The following is a 22,414-nucleotide window of genomic DNA, read 5'->3' on the forward strand; positions in this document are numbered from 1 at the left end:
GCAGGGGGGCTGGAACTAGATCATCCTTGAGGTCCCTTCCAACCCTGACAATTCTGTGAAGACCGTGTAATGCAAAATAATCCATGTGAGCAAACAACTGTCAGTCATGCCAACACCAGGCTTCACCTAATTTCTTCTTTATAACAGTTAAGTGTCTATTCTAGTTCACAACTTCTTTAAAATAGCCTGAATTTAAGAGGTATTCCATTATTTTTAAACAAAGTCTAAAACATTTCCTATGTCTCCAGTATGCCTCATTTATCCAAATCTTCCTTTCCTTTTCACACACCTACATACCTGCCAATCTACCCACACACACTCTCCCAGCCATTAGAGCTATGTCCAGCCATGCCCTACACATTCATGCCAAGACTACAGTACCTCTGCAAATTGTCCTTATCTCTTTCACCTCCATACAGAGGCTTTATCTTCTGTTATATATGTTCTCAAGTCTAGACCAGTTGGTTTGGGTTTTGTTGTTGTTTTGTTTGGGGTTTTTTGTTTGTTTGTTTTCACTTAGAAACCACAGGTCCAAGAATTGCAATTCTGCAACTGTGTAACTCAAACCAACCAACCAAACAAACAAGTTACTGATGTAGTTTTAGGAAATGGCTCTAAGCTTTAGCTAAATTAAATACAATTGAATAATACAATAAAAGAAAAGGAGGATCAGGTCACTTAAAAGAAAATGACTAGCTGTCATTAATCATTACTGGAATGACTGCTTAGCTAACACTACTAAAACAACCACCAGGCATTTCACAATGGGACAAGACAGCTAAAACTAATGTTTCAATAATCTGCTCTGATTAGTGCCTCCACTTTGCTAATTTTCAGTGCGACGTTCTTGGAACAGAAACCAGTGTAGAACTTTCCTGCTAATCCTTGTTAAAGAAAAAAAATAATAATAATAATTTAAAAAAGAGCCTTGTATCCATAACACCCAATCCACTGAGTTCCAAAGCAAACTGCAGAAAATTTCTTCATATTTATTGTTGACTGTTTCCAATGAACAGAAGTTGCTCTGTTTCAAAACAGAAGGTAGACTGTTCAAGCAGTGACTGAAAACTCTGAGCTGGTAATTCCTAGCTGTGCAGTAAGGGGGGAAAAAAGAAAATCACCAACTTGCTTTATTTAGTACTATCTGTTTAAAAACTGTGAAACAGAAAGGATAATATCTACCTTCTTCAGTCCTCCTGGTTCAGCTACACATTTTTGTCAATTCCCAATTAATTCTTTCTTTCATGTCCATACTATTTATAAGGCTGCAAAAACATCCACATTAGCAATAAGAGCATCTAAAACTAGGAATTAATTCTTCCATCCTACTGTTCCTGTCTTCAGCTATCACAGGAAGGCCTGATCACCCCACTGTTTTGTTGGCCTCAGATAATGCTTTAGAAGGCCGCTAAAAAGTTAGTTAAAAAGTCAGGGCAATTCAGGAAACTATGCAAGAAATTCGGGAGGTAGCATTTTTCCACTCTGAGTCATGATCCAAATTCATTGCTCAGTACATGTCTATTCAGGTTGCTCTTTTGTTGCATGCAAGCATTTCAGGCAAATATAAACTGACAGTCCCCAAATTTCTCCCACTCCTTTCTCCATTCTCCAATTCCCATACTCCCCCCCAACAACTTAGATGTTTGCAAGCCTCTTGATACTAACAACACTGCCTATGAAGTTCCAATCAGGTGCAAAACTTGATTAACTACAGGCCATAATCTGTTCACTGCAGGTTGATTTTCAGATGTGGATGAGGGGAAACAGCAAAAAAGTCCAAAACCCCAAAATATTTCTAATGAGAATATATTTAGCATTTATATGGGAATACCAATAGAAACCTTAAATAATTGCAACTTAAATAACAAGAGCAGTGAAAAGAAACAGACACCTGACTAGCAAAAAAAGGCTGCTCTGATAGTGTTGTGAAGACTATCAGGGCCTTGCTCAATGTCATCTAAATCAAAAAATTAAAAATCCACTGAAACCTGGAATTTTGCAGGAAAGTCACTTTCACATACAAATCCACATTCCAAGTACTAAGAGAGTTCTCCACCACAGCAACATCAGCTCCAAGGGCTAAGATGACATAATTTCATATCCTCAGACTTTTCTCCAGTCTGAGGAAAAGTAATGCAGAAAGACTTACAGATACATGGTTCTATGCAAGTGCAGGGTAGTAGCTTCTCCGACAAATTCAGTTGTTTTCCTTTATACACCTTCAGTTCTCACAGGAAGAACACTTGTATCACACACACACAAATGTATTAGCCTGAGGAAAGGCAAGAGACCAGCAGGCTTCATTGTTAAAACAGTTCTGTCAGAAGATTAGTAATTTGATTAAAATGAAGACCTGTGTCTAAGTGTGGGTACTGCACAGAAAGTAAGTTTCCAATAGACCAGAAACCTCTTCTAAATATGTTCATATTCTATTAAATATGTAATTGGAATATTTCTACTTCTTGTTTGATTTGGACAAAGATGACTACATTGGGCAAAAAGCTGCAGCCACTGTGGCTTCTTCCACATTGCCTAGGGTATTATATTTCCCCGCTGACACTAAATAACACCTATGTGAAAACCGAGAAACATTAGAAAATGGCTTAAATCAAAGAAAACACTGATCAACTGATGATTATCACCTGACTGAAGTCAAAGATGTGATGCTTCAATATTACTTCTACTAGTTCTCAATTAGCAGTTAAAATGCAACAGATTGCTGGAGATTGCAGCTAAGAAAGTCAAAGTGTGTGCTCTGCTATCAGGGAAATATAGCTTAATTTCATATTCTTGACTTCATAGTCTGGTAACACAGAAAAGGCTGCCTGATTTTCTAAGAGTTGAGCTTCCACTCCAGAGAGGCAGAAAGTCCTTGCTGGCTGAGCTGAGCAAACACATTGTGGAAAGTCTCCTGGTTTAATAGCTGTCAGCATGCAGACCTTGCTGCACTACCAAGTCTACAATTTGATGGGACCACTAATAAAAACAACACTGGTAATACCACTTCAGCAACATTTTCACTGCATTTTCATAAAGCACATCCATGAAGTGCACCTTAGTAATGCACCACAACATACACTGACAATTCACAAGTCAACTACATAATTAACTCCTGACATACCATGAATAAAATCCAGAAAACACTGTGTGCTTTTTTGCTACTTGTATCAGCTTTAAAAGAACTAATATCTCCTCTGGTTCAATAGCAAAGCTAAGTACTTTCTGCTTCACATTCTAGCTGTAGGCTTACTATTTCATTATGAGTCAGGTTTCTCAATTTGGTTACAAATTCAACCAGAACTCCAAAACTATTATTGCAAGGTCACTTTAAAAGAGTCATGTAGCAGGGTAGCTCACACAAAAACACTTCTCTCAATTTTACATTACAGTCACAAGAAGCCCTCTCTGCTTCTGGAACAATCCTCCTCTGCACTCAGCTGCTGGCCTAGGCAGGCTCTGCCAGCCTCCCTCAACTCCAGCACACAAATTATGAACACCTGATCCTGGGATTGTTTCTGTCTTCTGACTCCGAGGCTGCAATTCCTTGGGGACAGAAAAGTCTGTCTGTCCTGACAAGCTTCTTCAAGGTCAAAACCCATTTCTTTGTTTTGACTGAATTAAATCAGCTCCTCTTGGCACATAATTGTAAATCAAGCATTTCCCATCTGCTCTCAGAAGTCATCAATGCAAATCACTTGTTTGTCTATACAAGACTTCATAGCCACTCATACACTGGAGGTAGCACAGATGTTTTCAAAACAAGTATTCTCACATAAACCATTTCAAACTGTAAACTTACATTTATAAGGTGGAAATTGATTGGTAAAAACGACTGACATGGCTGTGGTCCCTTCCACAAAACTTCTGATCAAATCTCTCACTTCTGAGCACGTAACATCAGACAAGACAGAAGTTCCTTTGGCTTAGATGACATTTAACAGGACAGTGCATGAAAGGAGGTACACACAAGGTTTTCCTTTCTAGTAAGAATCTTTGCCAGGAAATGGAAAACTATGAGCTCACATGAAATAATGGCATACTGGTAGTGCCTAAATGCTTCCATAAAGGTTCACACGTTTATTAAAAGCTACATATATATCTGCATATTAATCCACAACTTTAAAGATGTTTCCTACCCAGCACCAAGGCTGGATGTCAATAGAAGCTGACCCCTGCATCACCAACTGATCTGAATTAGGCAGAGCTGCCTCCCACACCTATATACACACATGACTTTCTCTCCTTTGCTGCACTCAGCTTTAACCACATACTGTCACTGCTTTCACAGTAAACCTCAGGGAAAGAGAGAGAAAGAAACCACCCACACAGCAAAAACAAAGCTCTAGTGTTTTGGTCAGCTCTGTTTCCATTTCAAATCATTTCCTTTAGCACTACAGACAACATTCGGGGAATGGGAAGAAATGGCAGAAAGCTCTTTATGCCAACACATGCTAAGGTAACAAATATTTAGAAAGTTGAATATTTAGACAAAACTTCTTAAGCTAACTGCTATTCTACACAAATTGCCCACAAATATTAAACAAGGCCTTGAAAGGGTGCTGGTAGATTGATACCATTTAGAGAAAACTTAGTACTTAGCTCTTTCACAACTGTCTACTTTTACAGCATAAAAAAAATAAAGAGAAAAATCTCTGCACTGTTTTAATGTTTTCTAACTCATGCTACACAATTTTAACTGTACCATAACTGATTTAATCACCAAATGTGAAGTAAAGCTAGAGCATGGAATAATGAAGCACTTTCAGGTTTTGTTTGGTTGGGGGTTTGTTGTTGCTTTGGTGGTTTTTTGTTTGTTTGCTTGCTTTGGGTTTGGTTTTGTTTAAGAAGATAGGGGCTTGTCTTAAAAAAAACACTTAAAAACCCATGACAATTAAGCAGATAAACTCTGAAGGTGGTACTGTTTTCTCCATGGTTTCAAGTATAAACTTTGCTTGCCCATGCCTTATCACTTGATTTTTGTTTACACAGAAATACAGAACTCTGTCAGCCAATGAAGCACAACTGCAATGCAGCCCTTACACAAGCCTCATCACAAGAGCAATTAGCAGGGCTAATTTCCCAACTATATTTACCAGAGTTAACTATTTCTAAACTATTCATTTAAGAATCCCTGAAGAATGGAAATAAGACAAACTGAAACTGAGAAAGACAGACTCAGGGCCGTGAGCAGGATTACCTAGAAATAAAGAAAGAAGGGGATTTCCCTGCCTCTTGAAGTTTGAGGTCAGGACTGGTTGCACTTCACATACAATCTTGTTTTTTAACTAAACACATAATTGGATTGTCAACCAAATCCAGTTGACTGGTGTTACACAATATGTCAGGTAATCTTATCAGTGTCAGAATGGATCCAAAATGTACACAATTTCTTGTGTTTTTCTATACCATCCTCCATCATCCTAAGCTGAAGCCATCACAAACGATTTTCAGTTCAGAGTAACAAGTCTTCAGCCTTATGTTTCTAAGCAGCCACTGCAAAGCTGCACAATTAGGTTTTTGATTTCTAACCTATAGCAACAGTGCTGACAGAGGGATCTTGCAAAGGCAGCAGAAAATGGAGTAATGCAATGGAAGGGGAGGGAAATTGTAAAAAAGAGCTTTTCCAGCAGCAGGAAAAAGTACAGCAGTGACACTCCACCTAAAACTCAGCGTCACAGCATAAACTACTAGCTTCAGTACGTCTAACAATTCTTACTGGTGTCATACTGGTTTTATCCAAAACAAAATCTGGTATTTTATGTCCTTTGTGATCTATCTTGGGTAACAACTTATAGTAAACAAACCAGACCAGGACTCAAATGAGAAACACCTGACCAATAAAATACTATTTTTCTAAAAAACAAAATCCTGCATCCCACATAAAAGAGGTCCTTGTGCAATCTGTAGCTGTCCTGCGTAGTTATCCCTTTTGCACCAGTCACAAGCAAACTGAAATGAACAAGCCCAGTATGTAATGGCACATAAGGGTATCATAGAATGCTAGGAGTTGGAAAGACTCCAAAGATTGAGTCTAACCCCCCTCCCACACACACACCCCCCCCCGTAAAGCAGGGCTACTTAGGGCAGGTTGCACAGAACACAGGTACGTTTTTAAGATCTCCAGAGAAGACGACTCCACAAACTCTCTGGGTAGCCTATTCCAGTGCTCCATCACCTTCGCATTAAGAAAGGTTCTTCTCCTCTTGAGAGAGAATTTTCCATGGTTGAGTTTATGTCCATTGCCCCTCATCCTATTACCAGGCATCACTAAAGAGAGACTGGCTCCATCTTCCTAAGAGCCACCCTTCAGGTATTTGTAGACATGAATAAGGTCACATCTCAGCCTTCTCCTCTCCAGACAAGATTTGTGGATAATAAAATGTCTAAGTGTCCCTCAACCTTTTAGACTTCCCAATAAAACTGGACAGTCTGACTACATCCTTGTCATTCCTGTCTAGCTGAAGGTGAAGAAAGGAAGAGCTTTGAAAGTCCATTTCCTTTGGGAACAAAAATTTTCAGCTATTTCCAAAGTTAAGATATCCTTTACCTTCATGCTCCAACTGTACCTAGATCATCAATAAGCTACAGGAGTCTGCTCAGCACATTGAATACTGAAAAAATACTCAAGAGGAGCAGTCATTAATACTCCAACATTGATCCTCCATTGATTATAGCAATTTGCAGCACAGATTCACACAGATCACATGGGGTTAGAAAGGACCCTCAAAGGTCATCTTGTCCTGCCCACTACACCTCCAACTAGATCAGGTTGCCCAAAGCCACAAGTCTGGTCTTGAGTGTCTTCAGGGAAAGGGCCTCAACCACATCCTTGGGCAACCTGTTTAAGTATTTTGCCACTCTCATTGTTAGAAAACCACCTTCCTCCTTACTTCTAACCTAAATCCACCCTGCTCCAGTTTAAAGCCATCTCCCCTCATCCAAGATTTTGTAGCTTAGCCCTGTAACAAAGAAAAACCTATAACTACTCACACATTATTTAATCATTTCCAGCTTTAGAAGCAGGATGGCCAGTGTCCTCTAACTGGACAACTGCTCACACTGGGACACAGAACTGAGGACACTAGTGTGTATACAGGGAATATGGCATCACCCATCATCCCAACAGATGGCAATATATCCAGAGAATTCCCGGTACTGGTAATGGCTGCAGCAGAGAGAGACCCCTTAAAGGCAAAAACATCTTCCAGCTACTTATCCCAGCAGTACCTTATGAGTTATTCGCTGAGTAGCTCTTTAAACCAAGCAACACTAATACTCACATTAATATATCCATGTCTTCATTTTAGCCTAATAGTTTTCCTTCTGGTGCTTCTCTCATCTACTTTTGAGATCTCCAGAGACAGAGCTTTCAGCCTCAAAAGACTAACAGGTAAAGTGCAATATATATATTGCACTTCATATTCAAAGGGATTCAATGTGCTGAATGCATTAATACCTAAAAACTGAGGTTACAACAGGACTTAAAGAAAATCACACCTTAAACTGGATGACATTCTGAAGGATCCAACACCCAGAGGCTAGAGGCAGATCTAGCAGAAATGAGAGACATCTAAATGGTTAATGCATTATTAGCTGACAAGGAGGAGGAACTGAACCACAAACTCTGCACCCTACAGAAAGCAGCAAAAGTGATTAAGGAAAAATAAGTTTACAAATTCAGTGTTCAAAACAGTTACTATCACCAAAACACCTAACGCACTAATACACTAAATGGAAATTGTATCACTTCTGCTATTTGAACAGAAAGGAGGTTAACATCCTATAGTTATTTTTGTACTACCAGAATGGAAAAACAACAGAACGCCAATTCATGCAACTTCTGAGCCACGGAGAGGACCTCTCACATACACTGCTGTGCCAGAGTGGCCACCTCCCTCTGTACCATGGTGGCAGCAAAACAGGAGTGCACTTTTCACTAGAACAGTGCACTAAAGTGTCCTGCTCCACTGAATTGGTTAAGTCTATAGCCTTGGACAAAAGAAGTTTCACCATAAGATGATCAATGCCTGTATGAATTACAAATTACACGTAAAAAAGCAATTGACCAGCTAGATTACAATTAGTCAGATTCCCCTGACATATGTTAGAACTTGTAAGTCAGTAGCATTTCCTAGTTGCTGTCTGAGAAATCAAAAACATTTATCTTCAAGAGATGCAGATGCCACAAGCTTTGAAGCACTTTCCTCAGTCTACCAATACATTCCTCTCTTTTGAGCAAACTGAACTTCAACGAGACAGCTCTTGCACAGATACTAGGCAGGCATCCAACAACACAAACCAAGCTGAGTCCCAACTTTTGTTCACTGCTCCATGCAGGATACAAAAGTGCAAAAGCAAAGAATTTAAAAAATTTAAATCTCTTTTTTCAGACAAGGCAAAAACTGATAATGCACAAATTATAACTCATTTTCAAGGAGTCAAGAGAAACTCTTCCATGACAAGTAACATGCTTTGGGTAGAGTTCACAAGATTATCACGTGCTTCATGTGACAAGCCACTAACTATTGCGTGTGGGGTTTTTTTAGCTTACAGAAGAAATGAAAGAATGAAACATGAACTGTTCACAGAGAAGGACAGGGAAAGAGAGGGCTGAGGACAGTATGAACATCGGAAAAGCAAAGTAACATTAAACCATGATGGATAGCATGACCAAAATAATAAATGAGCTCACATTGAGGCATGTGAAATACAGGCAGAAGGTGACTGCCATGTATCCCTGCTGGGAAAAGAGGAAAACAAATTGATATTCATAACTGAATCACACTACATATGCCTTCACAGCAGCAATTTCACATCTACCATGAAACAGTCTTCAAGACAAGTAGAGGGCTGGATAATGGGAAGGAATGGGCTTCAGAACAATAATAATATAGAAACCAACAAAAATAGCACAGAAACAATGCAAACAAACCCCTCTAGTATTTCATGTTTTGTATGCTTACAACGCTTTACCTCCCAAAAGCAGCCATATAGCCTGCACCACTGGATGACCCTCAGTCCCCCAAGAATGTGCTCTATCATGGTCAGAATCCCCTCTGCCGAAGCTATCCCCCATATCCAACGCTTTCCAGCAGACCATAAGCACAGAGCTTTCGTTATCTTCCTGGCTTTTACACTTTGCCTTCTCTCTTCCAATACAAAATGGACTGCCAAGACAAAAGATTCAAATTCCTTACTGAGGTTCACGTTGGGAAGACAAGAGGCAGTGGCCATAAACAAAGTGTTACAGTCTGAAGGGGGAACTTCAGCCTATATCCTGACTGCAAAGGCTGAAAGTAAAATAAATTACCATTGGATACAAAAGGAAAATAATGATAAGGCCTAATAGAATTCATTGGATTGCTAATGGGGATATAGAGAAGAGGCATAAACAGTTCTCTTTTCTTCTTCTGTCACTTCTTGCAACTTCTCTCTCTCTTCCAAGGCCTTGCCAGGGGTATCTCTGTTGTGCCTACTGTGTGAGGCACAGGAAGGAGGGAGGAAGTGGGGGAGGAGGTGAATGGGTCCCCTGGATCCATCCAGGAGGGTCTGAGGAGTTTGTGTTGTTTATAAATTGTAAATATATATATATATAGTACATATATTGTATATTTTGTACATATTGTGTTTCATATTTCCAGATTGCAGTTTGCTTGTGAATATAGCTTTGTTTGCTTCCAACCCACACTGAGCTAGTCTGATGACTTTGTTTTGGGGGGTAGTTCTCTCTAATTATTTGGGGGGTAACTTCAACCCACAAGAGCAAGACATTTCCCAGCCTGGGATAAAGAAAAAATTTTGCCCATTAGGACAGTTGCCCACAGAGATCATGTTGTAACTTGAGAGATCTCACCTGAATTTAATTTTTAACCTACTTCGAATGGGAAGCTGAATTTAGATGACCTCCTAAAGTCTCTTCAAATTTGAATTACTCTAAGTTTACCCTTCCAAATATGTAAGGCTTTATTTTTCATGTGGACATTATCACATCCCTGTAAACATATTCTGACATCTGAATGGAATCATTCATCTGTGCTGAATTCAGGTCCTGGCACTCAACATGCAGCTTCAAAGAATTACACAGACAATTGGGATGGAAAAGTCAGAGTTTATTCACTCACTCTATCTTTCTGGACCAAGGTAATATCAAACATGTCCAAAATGTTCCTGACAATTATCAGTTCTAATTGTTTTTAAAAGCCTCCCAGATGGGCAATTCTATGTGTCCACACAAAGCATTCTAGGACATCCCTCCTTAAAACAGAAAAATCTACTCTTTTCACCTCTGACTTTTCTTACTATTATTTAATTCTATTACCTTTTACCCAGTTCACATGAAACATGAAGTCCAATTTATTCCTTTCTATTTTGTATTTGACGCCAGGCTAATTCAACACAGGTCTCTTAGCAATCTAACTCGCTCGTATCTCACACCATGGAAGTGGTCATGTTCTCTAGACAAAGGGTTATTTCCCTTTTCTTCTCAACTAGTCCACATTCTCCTTGAACTACAGCACCAAAAAGACAACATTAGATATCATCCAAAACATTAGCAGTATTGAACCAAAGGTACTGCAGAATCACAGAATGCTAGGGGTTGAAGGGATCTTGGAGACCAAGTCCAACCCCAATGGCCCAAGCGGGATCACCTAGGACAGGTCACACAGAAACACATCCAGGCACGTTTTGAAAGTCTCCAGAGAAAGACTCCACAATCTCTCTGAGCAACCTGTTCCAATGTTCCATCACCCTCATTGTAAAGAAGCATCTCTTCATACAGAGGTGGAACCTTCATCTTGACACCCACCGCACAGATATTCATAGAGGTTGATAAGATCCCCTCTCAGCTTTCTCAAGACTAAACAGCCCCAGGTCTCTCAGTCTTTCTTTGTAGGAGATCTTCAGTCATTCCCGTAAGTCTCTGTTGGACTCTGTCCAGCGGACCCCTGTCTCTCCCGAGTTGGGCAGGCCAAAACCAGACACAGCATAACAGATGTGGTCTCACCGGGGCAGAGCAGAGAGGGAAGAGAACCTCTGGACACACTTTCCTCAATGCACCCCAGGATACCATTGACCCTCTTGGCCACCAGGGCATACTGTTGTCCCATGGTTAACTTCACAGAATCTCAAAATTGTCAGGGTTGGAAGGGACTTCAAGGATCATCTAGTTCCAACTCCCCTGCCATGAGCAGGGACACCTCACACTAGATCAGGTTGCCCAGAGCCACATCCAGCCTGGCCTTAAAAACCTCCAGGGACATGGCTCCCACCACCTCCCTGGGCAACCATCCTTATGGTGAAGAACTACTTCCTGACATCTAATCTAAATCTACCCTCCTCTAGCTCAGATCCATTCCTCCTAGTCCTATCACTACCTGACACCCTAAAAAGTTCCTCACCAGCTTTTTTGTAGGTTCCTTTCAGATAATGGAAGACCACAATACAGTTTCCTCAGAGCCTTCTCTTGTCCAGACTGAACAACCCCAACTCTCTCAGCCTGTCCTCATAGAGGAGGAGTTCTAGCCCCCTGATCATCTTCATGGCCCTTCTCTGGACATTTCATCACTTCCTTATTTTTCTTCTAATAGGGTTTCCAGAACTGGACACTGTATACCAGGTGAGGTCTCAGAAGAGTGGTGTAGATGGGAAGAATCACCTCTTGACCTGCTGGCCACACTTCCCTTGATGCAACCCAGGATACAGTTGGCTTTCTGGGCTGCAAGTGCACACTGTAGCTCACGTTGAGCTTCTCATCCACCAGCACCCCCAAGACCTTTTCTTCAGGGCTGCTCTCAAGCCAGTCACTGCCCAGGCTATACCAGTGCCTGGGATTGCCCCAACCCAGACGCAGGACCCTGTACCTGGTCCTGCTGAACCTCATTAAGTTGGCTTGGGCCCAACTCTCCAGTCTGCCAAGTTCCCTCTGGATGGCATCCCTTCCCTCCAGTGTTCCAGCTGTACCACACAGCTTGGTGTCATTGGGGGGAACTTGCTGCAGGTGCATTAAATGCCACTGTCCTTGTCACCAACAAAGATGTTAAACAAGACTGGTCCCCATACTGGCTCCTGAGGGTCTCCTCTTGGACATGGACTCATTGACAACCACTCTTCGGGTGCAATGGTCACATCAGTTCTTTATCCACCAAGTGGTCCATCCATCAAACCCTTATTTTACCAGCTTGTAGAACAGAATGTTGTGCAGGACAGTGCTGAAAGCTTTGCTCAGGTCCAGATAAGTGATATCAGTTACTCTCCCCTTGTCTGCAGCATTTCTTCCTCTTTGGGGTGTACCAAGGCTTTACTTGTTGACATTTAGAGAAAATGAAATGTTCATCTGTTCTTCAAAAGCTTTGTTAACAATGATAATGAAATACATCTACAGCTACATTTTAAAATGCAGAGCCAAGACAGCAGGTTGACCAGATGACCAGCTAATGGAGATTACTTGGAGGGTTGTGCAAGGTGGGGGATGGGGAAAGGCATAAAAACCCCAAATCAATTTCTAAAATCTAAAGCATTTGGGAGTACAAAAGAAAGGACACTACATGAATATTTAATTATCAAATAGTTTGCCTATCAATACCAGTTCAGCCTTATCTCACATTTCACTTTTAGATCTCACTGAAAAGCAGTCCACCTCTCCTCAACTCAAAGTCCTGCTAGTGAAGATCAAACTGGAAATTCTATTGTTCCTGAGTGATGGGCTGACTGATTAGATTAGACAGAAGCACAAGCTGTGCTCTAAGTGATATAGATTGAACAGGTGGCCTTCTTTCTGACCTACTGTCTCTTCAAACTTTGTTAAAAGTAGAATCCTTCTCCTTTCTATCATTTCTAGAAAAATATGTATTCAGATATTTATTCTCCCTTAATCCAGTGTGAGAATATTTTTCTGGTCTTTCTGATCAAACTGTTTGAAATGCATTAAAGCAAATAAACCTTCCCCAAATATACAATTTCATCATCCCTGTGTAGAGCTGGTAACTAGAAAAAAGAAAGTACAGATGTTTAGATGGTATCAAGATCCCCAGTCTGCAAAGATAGATGAGAAGATAGAAGAGATAGCTGCATAGATAAAGGGGGGGGGGGTTTTAAAAAATAAAATCAAGGGCATCACATTACAGAGCAAAAGCCTAAAAATAATTACTTCTGTACTTAAAATTACAGACCAGACTTCAAAAGGAATGAATTTGAGATTAGGGAGTGAAATATGCTTTACCTGGAAACTTACAGAGAGTGACAACTGAAGCAATGTATGGTTTGTTCAGCAGGTTTAAAAAAAAGAGAGTAGCTATTTCCTCCAGATCAAAGTACAGGTGCAATTATTTTCAATCTTCACACGAACAAATGGTGCGAGGAGGGAGAAACAAAGCCATATATATGCTTCAGTAAAACAATCTTTAATTGTAACATTTTTCAAAGAAGGCAATGACTAAGCCAGGTGTTCCAGTAGCAACTATTACTCTCACGATACTGTATTACGTATTAGTTATATCACACCATAAATTTTTACTATACTTTGAAGCTAAATCTTTGACCTGAAGAGTTTACAATATAATTCTGAGATGACAATATAGATGCCAGTGGAGCAGGGGGGGGAAGGAAATAAAAAAAAAACAAAACAGGAAAAAAGTATTAAAAAAAAAGAAAAACAAACAACACAAAAGATTCACTAACTACTTTCACGGCCCTCTCATACCCTGCTAAGGGCAGAGTAGCAATGTGGGCATTGATTCTGTCCGAGGAACAAGAACAAACTAAGACAGAGGCACTACTGCAGCTGGCAAATATATTTAATCAACACTACCTAATGAGAGATTAGCAACTCTAAGATCTTGGGATAACGAGCTACTCAAAGTGACACAAAGGTCTCAGGACTCATTCCCCAATTAGTCCCACGTTAAAGAAAATAAATATCCAACTAAATGAAGGCTAAGAATTCTCTGCTTTGAAAAGCATAATTAGGTAACTTCCTCATTTTCAATATTTCGAAAAAGTTACATAGACCCCTTCCATCAGTCTACCTTCCTGTCACTTTATTACAAGAAGAAGCAGGCTCACAGGCAACATGGCATCGAATGCTTCAAAGAAAGTGGCTTATCTAGGTTCATAGGTTGATGGGTTGGAAGAGACCTCAAAAAATCATTAAGTTCCAACCTACCTGTCATGGGCAAGGGCACCTTTCACTAGATCAGGTTGCTCAAGGCCTCATGGGTCCTACAATCTATACAGTATTAAGAGTTATACTGTACGCAGGATGTTTCTTAGCAAGCTTTTAACTGACCTTAAAACTGTGCAAGACTATTTCATTATTTGCAATATATTTCTAGAGGATACTGTGTTCTGTGTTTTAAACCATTACTAATGGCTTTTAATCAACATTGCTAACATGTTGCATACTTAATACAGCCTCTTGACTGACATTAATACTCCACAGCTTTGTAGCTTTTCAGCATAAGATGCCCCCTCAACTTTGTTTTAGCATTAAGCAAAAGATAACTAAGCTGGTTTAACATAGGAGGAAAAACAGTCAGTGAAAAAAAATACAGAGTTTAAACAAGGACAATAAACAAGTGGTTGGACCACTGACCCAAATGTGGAAGATCTTTGTTCAAGACCCCAAATGAGATTAGACCAGGCAGAGAAGCCTGTCTGACCAAAATATTCTATTACCAAAAGAAACTGGGACACAAAAGAAAATATCAGACTTTGAGATGCCTCACAAAAGAAAAACATTCTGCCCAGTTCTATTAGCTACCATCTTCCATCTATTCAGCTGTGGTAGTTGAACTCTTATGCTATAACACACTACAGTCCTGTAACTCTTCCACATCTTGACAATGTCTTACTCATATTTCTAAAGGATCCATTACATTGACTATAAATGAAAGGGAATATAAGTGTCCTTCCAAACTACCATATGCAAGATAAAGCACTTCAAGAAACCCAGAGTATTTTAGAATGAGTGTGAAAAAACCCTACATTAAAATATCTTGCAAACAGAGGTATGTTCTAACCAACAGAACTATGCAGAGTTTCTGTAACAGCACGAACCTAAGAACCACCAGTGAAACACCAAAAATTACCTAGAGAACAAATCATTTAGTCCATTTCTAAATCCAACAATGGTAATGTACTATTCAACTTGTATGTATACAAATTGTTGTGTATACTAGGTATCATAACCTTTTACTTAGGTTTTCTTGCTCTGATTTCTGTTGAAAGTCCACAGTAAATAGACTCAAGGGATATGCCATTCATTTTTGTTCATTACCTTCAGGTCTTCCATTCTACCTAAAGGGTGTATTGTCCCAAACATTAGTACTTGTCAGCTGGTTTTTAAAAATTCCTTAAAATCCCCATTATTCCAACAGTGGTCAACTTTACCTTTATCCTGTTGAAGATACTAAAAAAATAAAGGACTAGATGGTACTCATTCATCACTTATTTCCATGCAGAGGCTACCCAAGAAATATTTTATGTTAATCAATCCCTAGCTCTGAATCACACTTTAAAATATATATTGAACAGACCACCTGTATGCATCAAACTCACTGTGACACCGACCTCAAAATCCTTTCACCATTCTCCGTTTGCATCTTGTTGCTATGGGAAACACACTGAATGAGAACATGTTTGAAAAATAAGGCTGCATTTCTCCCATTAGTCACACTGGAACAGACATTTATTCCAGAAAACTTTCACCAGGGAAAAGTGGAAATAAACACAGAGAGCTACAAAAAGAGAGGAAAAAGCAGGAAGAAAATGAACAAAGATTTAAAACAAATTTTAGAGAAGGGAATGAAAGCACAAGAAAAATGCACCACTAATTACTCTTGCTCAACTTGTTCAGGTCTGGTTTGATTTTTAATTAAACTTTCTTGTTCACCAGTTCAAATGATACTTTTAATTTCTTGCATGTATTTTACACAGGAATAACATTAGCATAACAAAAAAAATTCTCTGCTTCAGCAGCCACTGATAGAAGAGGATACTGAATCTTTTCCTTTAGCAGAAAACATGCACCTAAAATGGCTTTATTTCCCCAGCAGTAATCAGGCAAGAGAACATGAAAGCAAGAATTCCAGCAGCCATCTCCAAGTGGGCAGCAAGGACCATCTCTAAAACGCTTAAAGCAAATAAAGGAAAAACAGAGGGAGGGAGCAAGGGTCCCTTGATCCCAAGCACAAAGGCCACTCAGCTACCACAGAAGAATTTACTGAAATCACACAGAAAAACTGAAAAAGAGGAGCCTTGAGTTCAATAATAAAGGAATGCCTAAGCCAACAAGACACTCTACAAAGAGTTAGGATTTATAAGCAGCAAAGAAAACACCATTAAATGGAAATTGATTACTAATTTCAAATCAAACTAAACTCCCAAGACTCTTACAAATTTTAGGAAATATCAAGTTAAAAAAATAATTCACCCACAAGCACGAACTGACCACTCAATTGCTTTTTCTTCAAGATACACCAATCTTCTGGCAAGGAGTATATTGCATCAAGGGAAATGTCCACCTAGGACTTCTTTCCCCTCCATCAAAGAATGAGTTTGTGTTTACATCACCAGAGGTGGAAAGGAAAGCTTATTTCCTAGAAAGCAAGATCACAGACTTCAGCCTGCCCCAAGCAATATCAGTTATGGGTGATCAAATCAGAGATGATGAAACCAGAATTAATTTAGCAGCAGATGGTGTTGTGCCTTTTTTACAGCTGAAATGCAAAACATATGGATGGAGTAAAGTTTCAGTGAAGGACAAGACAATATTTGTTTAAAGCCAGGGAGAGAAGCATCAAAACTAACAGAAGATATGCAACATGATCTTTCTAACAAGACCTCTTTTGTTGTTTTCCATTAATAGAGTCTCCCAGCAAAATAAGTATTTCCCAATACCTGACATGTCCCTGAAAAATTACTACTTCCAATTGTTGAAACCTTTTCTTTTCCCCCCTTTCCTTTTGTGGGGCATACATGTACACTGATAGACTGCTGGACTTCATTAATACAGTTACTTTGAGACATTTTCCTCAAAAAACTTTAACAGATACACATGACTACAGATGGGCAATAACTATTGGCTAATAAAAGGAACATTTTGGTTAATTTTAACATGACAGTGGACAGTGCTGTAATCTATTGCTGTTGCTTAACTAGTTACAGAATAATTTATGGGAATGCTTAGCACTGTATACGAAGGGTGAAATGAGCGCCTCTGCCCTCCACAGTTTGTGATATATACCACAGAATACATGGCCGTTCACCTGACACTTGAGGATCTGTTCATGGTAGGAAGCTTAAACACAGTTGTAAGCATTTGCAGACCAACAGCCCAAGGAAGAAAATTTATTTCAACAGCCAAAATACTTCCACCCATAAAACAAGACAAGCTCCTTCCACTTGGCTGCTTCTTTCCCAGTGTATTCAGCAGTAGCTGGATCTAGCACAAAGAATTTCAGTGTGAAAGCTATTTAACAAAATGCTACAAAAAGAAGAATGCAAAAGAGAAAGGGAAGCAAAACAACAAACAGCAGATTCCTAACAAAGGAGGAAAAAAAACTTCTGAAAATAGCCCAACTGGACACATAGTTCAATAAATTGGGATATGAAAGGAAGAAACTTTTGTCTGATTAGGTGTTCAATTTAGGAACAGAGATTTGTGCTAGTAATCAATATGTTTTCCTAGAATATTTCCTCTCCCTTTCAGAATACCAGAAACAGAAGATGTGTAGCTGATGAATTACAACTACCTTTTTTACTCCCACTGTTGTTAGAAAAGTTTCCCAGTATATCCATTACCTTTTGCACACAATTTCCATACTTGGCAAATATCAATGTTCCACCTTTGTGAAGCAATGTCACAATGGACTGCAGATACACAGGGCAGGTAGAAGAAAGAAACTGTTTAGATGATTCAGAGAAGAAGTGGAAGGCTAGATCCCACAGCCTCTCTATACACATGAAGAGGAAGTTAGCAACATTCACCTTCTTTGGCTAATGGATGGAAGACAGAACAGACGTCAATCACAGAACAGGATGCAGCAGCAGTGAGGTACTTTTGACAAAGTAAGGAAAAAGTCACATGTACACAAATGTACTGAGGATGATGAAAAGGGAAACTTTCACAGCTCTGCTCGTTGATATTAATCACATCTAATTATAAAACACCATCCCCTACCTCCTGTCCCCCCTGATTCTTTGCATCCTGTGCATTAGCACAGTTTCCACTGGGTGCCATCTTTCACAATGGCAACATGCCCAATCCCAAAGCCCTACTTCCTCTAGCTTCACAAACCGGCACTTGACATCCACTCCACCTAAGCAGCCAAGCATAACTGAAGGACCATCTTACTTTTCTTGACTACTGGTCAGCTTCCACAGCTATTCATTTTAGTACAACGTTCATTATTTCTTCTTCTGTTTTCATACAGCATCTTACAAGGAATTATTACAAATCAACACTGAAGCTTATCATCTGTGTCTGGGAACTCCACTAACTCACAGTAAATCAAAGCCATCTTCCTCCAGTGGCAGACTAGAAGATAAATGCTTTCTTCAACATTCTACAATGTTATGTCTTCTCCACAACAGGATCCAAATAACAGATACCCTTCCACGCTCTGCCAGATAATAGCCCTCCATGCAAGCCTTCTGGTGAGCTCCATACGAACATTACTCTCCAAGAGTTCCTTTGTTGAGCACATACCCAAAAATGCAAGGCACTCCAATTAGACTTGTTTTCTAAGATAATCACTACAAGGATGTTCTAAACCTACAGCTCTAAGACGTACAGAGCAAGGACAGGCTGTGAACCTCTCCAGTAGGAGCTATTCCCATTCCTTTGGCACAGCTCAGGTCGGCTTGTTAAAAGCATAACTATGACCTGACATAGCAGCGCCCAGGTTATGGGCACTGACTGCAGCGACCCCATCCAGTTTCTGGATAACTCATAAAATGACTCTCTAAAATGCCAAACAGACACTGGCTATTAAGGATCACAGTCTTAGATGAGAGCTTCATCTACCCAGCACACAGGAAAGCTACACACTGCATTTTGGCTGTTGACACCACTAAAGTGGCAAGATATACAAGAATTAGGAACTACAATCTATACCATTTTTGTGGTCTTGGTTCCACAAACATGAACTACAACATTTATAAAGTTTCATAGCCCACCCAGGAAAAAGATAGTTTTCATATGCTGAAAAGATATTTACAAAAGCAAGATGGCAATTTCAGCTTGGTAAAATTGATAGGTTTTCACAATTACATTTAAAAATTCTGATTAGATAATTATCATGAGGGCCTCCTGGTTTCATCTGAAAGCAGACACTACAGTCACACACTATACAGCAGAGAGCAATGCTCTTTGCTGAAGTTGCACACCATCATCAGAATTTTAAGTCCAGAAGTCTTTCTGTGGTGGTTGACAATAGAGAAAGAATTTTTTTTCTTAATTGGGGAGTTTAACACAGTGACTGGATTATCTGCCAAACTATTTTCAGCTGCTCATGCTTCACTAAATGGGAGAATTTAGCTCATCGGTCACAAACCCCTTATTACACTGAAGAAAACAGGGGCACAATTAGCATACAAGATGATAGCTTAAAGGTAGTGCTAATTGGAAAGAACTAAGTCTTTTTGAATCTTCTTGTATACAATTAAGTGAGATAATCAGATTCTGAAAAACAATTTGCTAAATTACTTCAGTGAGGTCTGTTCTCTAACTTTAAACATAAGTTTGAGCAAATTCAGCTTTGCAGTAAGTTCAGTGCAATATGTCTTTGCAGTATTTTACTCCAGGTACTACCACTGGGAGTCACTAACTAAAAGCTGGTTGTGCTGTAGAGAAAGCCTTGTTCAGGACACATACATTAAAAACGACTAATTCATCACAACAGTAGAGATCACGATTGAACCAACCTCTAGTTCCCAAAAAGAGCCAAATACCAAAACAAACAAGGAAACAATGTAATATTCATAATGCAGGGTACAGCATGGTGCTGACAAACAGACCAGTTGAATTATAGGACTGTGCAAAATACATGACCAGAAATAATAGAAAACCATCTACAAAGAGCTACCGGGGGGGGGGGGAAGAGGGGGGAAGGGAAGAAATTTAAATTGTGCATGCTTTTGTTCATGATTGCTAAACAAAGAGGGACAAATCTAGTGCTGAACAGTTAATCTGCCAAAAGAAAAAGAAGGCAGAAAGATGCAATTCTTCATTACTAGTGAAGTGTACTCAGACATAAGATGTTAGACAATTATATTACAGAAATATGCCTTGTAACATTAGGGACTTGTTTTCAATAAACACAGCTGGGCGATTTTAATTCACCTTTACAAATTCTTTGTCACATATTATTTCTAGCCTATTTATCACACACTTAAAAGTATAAACACATGCATCATCAGGTTTTATTAAATTCCTAACTCCAACAAACCCCTGTATTTGTAAAAGAACTCCTATATCACTTTATTATTTTTTTCTGTGAAGTTTTTTAATATTTTCTTCAAATGACAGAGCAGTCTGTAAACCTGTAACACACCCTTTTCTTTTTTAGGATCACACCTAACTCATAATTTCCTTTTTAAAAATACAGCCTAATTACGCTTTGGAATTATGCTCCCTGCACTGCATGTGAGAAATGCTTCAACAGATAACAACACTCACAAAAGCATTTCTTCCCATAGAAAATGCTACTACAATTGTCAAGCAGACTCCGATGAACAGCTGCAGCACACCCCTCACGTTATCATCCAGGGGCGGTGTTTCTGTTTACTGAAAATGTTATTGCACCGTTCCCCTCCACACGCACATACCAACTCAGTGGGCAGTAACCTCACTTATCCACCTGCCTTCCAGAGAAAAAATGATCTTGTCTTCCTGCACAACCCCTGAATTAACTACCAAGGTGAGACGTATGTAGTGGTTCCCACGACCCACCAGGAGATATAGACCTGCCCCTAAAGTATGATTGGTGACATAATACTCGGAGTGTGTCAGCATATAATATAATATTCAGTATCACAAGTTGGCATGCATACACACATATATATTTCTCCTCATGTTTGAATTACGTAAAGTCATCTTGAAAATTATGGCTTCTGTGAGCTAATCTGGAAGTTCTTCCAAAAAAATAAAAGTCACATAGAAAAATGAGAAGAATTTAGCTGATGTTTTAAAATTATTTAAGCTCCACTCAAACTATGGCTTCTACATATACCTATTCCTATTTACTGTGAGTAGCCTTATTTAAGTCTACCCCTCCTGGTATGTAAGGTTAGACATAGCCTCCGTGGGATAAAAGCCTTTATCCTTCTAAAAATATCAGTCTGCCAGGATCCACTCTCGTAAAGCTCCGTGATGCAAACAGCATCGCTACAGTCCAGGGGCTGCTTTACTCCCATGAGTAAGCACTTGCAGCACTGGCCTATAATTAGTTGGAATATTTTTAGGGTCACTGCTGAAAATAAGGGAGAATCGACTAAGAAAGCCTTCAGAATGGCTTGGGTGTGTTATTTTCCTCCCCTTCGTCAATTTCCAGCTTCTGTAAGGAAAAAGAGGCTCCTCAGGAGCGGAGGTGACCGCACTCCGCTGGGAAGATGTCCCTCGATGCTGTCCCTGTGCGTCGATGCCGCTTCCCGCGGGTGGGCAGCTCCCACTCGAACTGGTGGCCCGCGGCCGCTTCGCGCAGAGGGCCCACGCTAAGGGGCCACGGGCACGCCTGACGTGAGGGCCGCGGTCACCTGCAGCAAGAGGTCCCGCGGGACGCGCCGTTCCCCGCCGCCCCCCTTCCCGGCCCCCGCGGGAGAGGCAGCGCCGCCGCTTACCTGACTGCCACCCGCACCGAGCTCTCGTCCTGGCCAGCAGACATGGTGCCGGAGGGCAACTGAGGGGCAGCCGCCAGCCTTGCCGGGAATGCAGTGCACCGGGCCGAGGAGGGGCCCACGGGCGCGGAGGTGGGCACACTGCTGCGGCTTTCCCCTCACCTTCTCCTCCAGCTCCGCAACCTCCCCTCTCCAGCCATTTTAGGTGCCTGAATGAATAGGTAGGAGCCGCGGCAGCGTAGGGCGGTTCGCGCCGCTCCTCCTCCTACCCCACGCCTCGCTCCGACCCTTCCAGTCCCTGGGCGGGGAGCGCTGTCACTCAGCCCGCCGGCGAGCAGAGGGCCGGGCTCTAGCCCCCGGCCCCCCGCCCCTCCGGGGTCCGGCTCCCCCGCCCCGGCCGCTCCGCGCCCTCTCCAGCCGCAATGCGTCAGCAGACCCCGCCCCGGGCACGGCGGCCGGCAGGGCTCGCACCTCACGGGCCTCTGATTACGCGTGGGCAAGCGGTTCTGCTCTACGCACCCCCTCGCCACCTTCTCCTCGCCTTCACAACCCCGCCTCTCCTCCCATCCCCTCCTCTTCC

At 40.8% G+C, this 22,414-nt stretch overlaps 1 protein-coding gene across 9 annotated transcripts in view; it reads right to left on the reverse strand.

Annotated features, from left to right (window-relative positions):
* The window catches only part of KIF21A (kinesin family member 21A), an 88,550-nt gene extending 66,339 nt beyond the window's left edge, over window positions 1–22,211 (reverse strand). For 8 of the 9 annotated variants that reach the window (XM_054178824.1, XM_054178823.1, XM_054178828.1 and 5 more), the window contains exon 1: window positions 21,838–22,211. In XM_054178824.1, coding sequence (XP_054034799.1) covers window positions 21,838–21,881 — 44 coding nt within the window. In that variant the 5' untranslated portion in view covers window positions 21,882–22,211. The remainder of the gene's footprint in view (window positions 1–21,837) is intronic. The other variant, XM_054178825.1, reaches the window with a different exon arrangement.
* Between the last annotated feature and the right edge of the window lie 203 nt (window positions 22,212–22,414).

This window comes from Dryobates pubescens, chromosome Z (genome assembly GCF_014839835.1).
Source record: "Dryobates pubescens isolate bDryPub1 chromosome Z, bDryPub1.pri, whole genome shotgun sequence".
Taxonomy (NCBI): Eukaryota; Metazoa; Chordata; class Aves; order Piciformes; family Picidae; genus Dryobates; species Dryobates pubescens.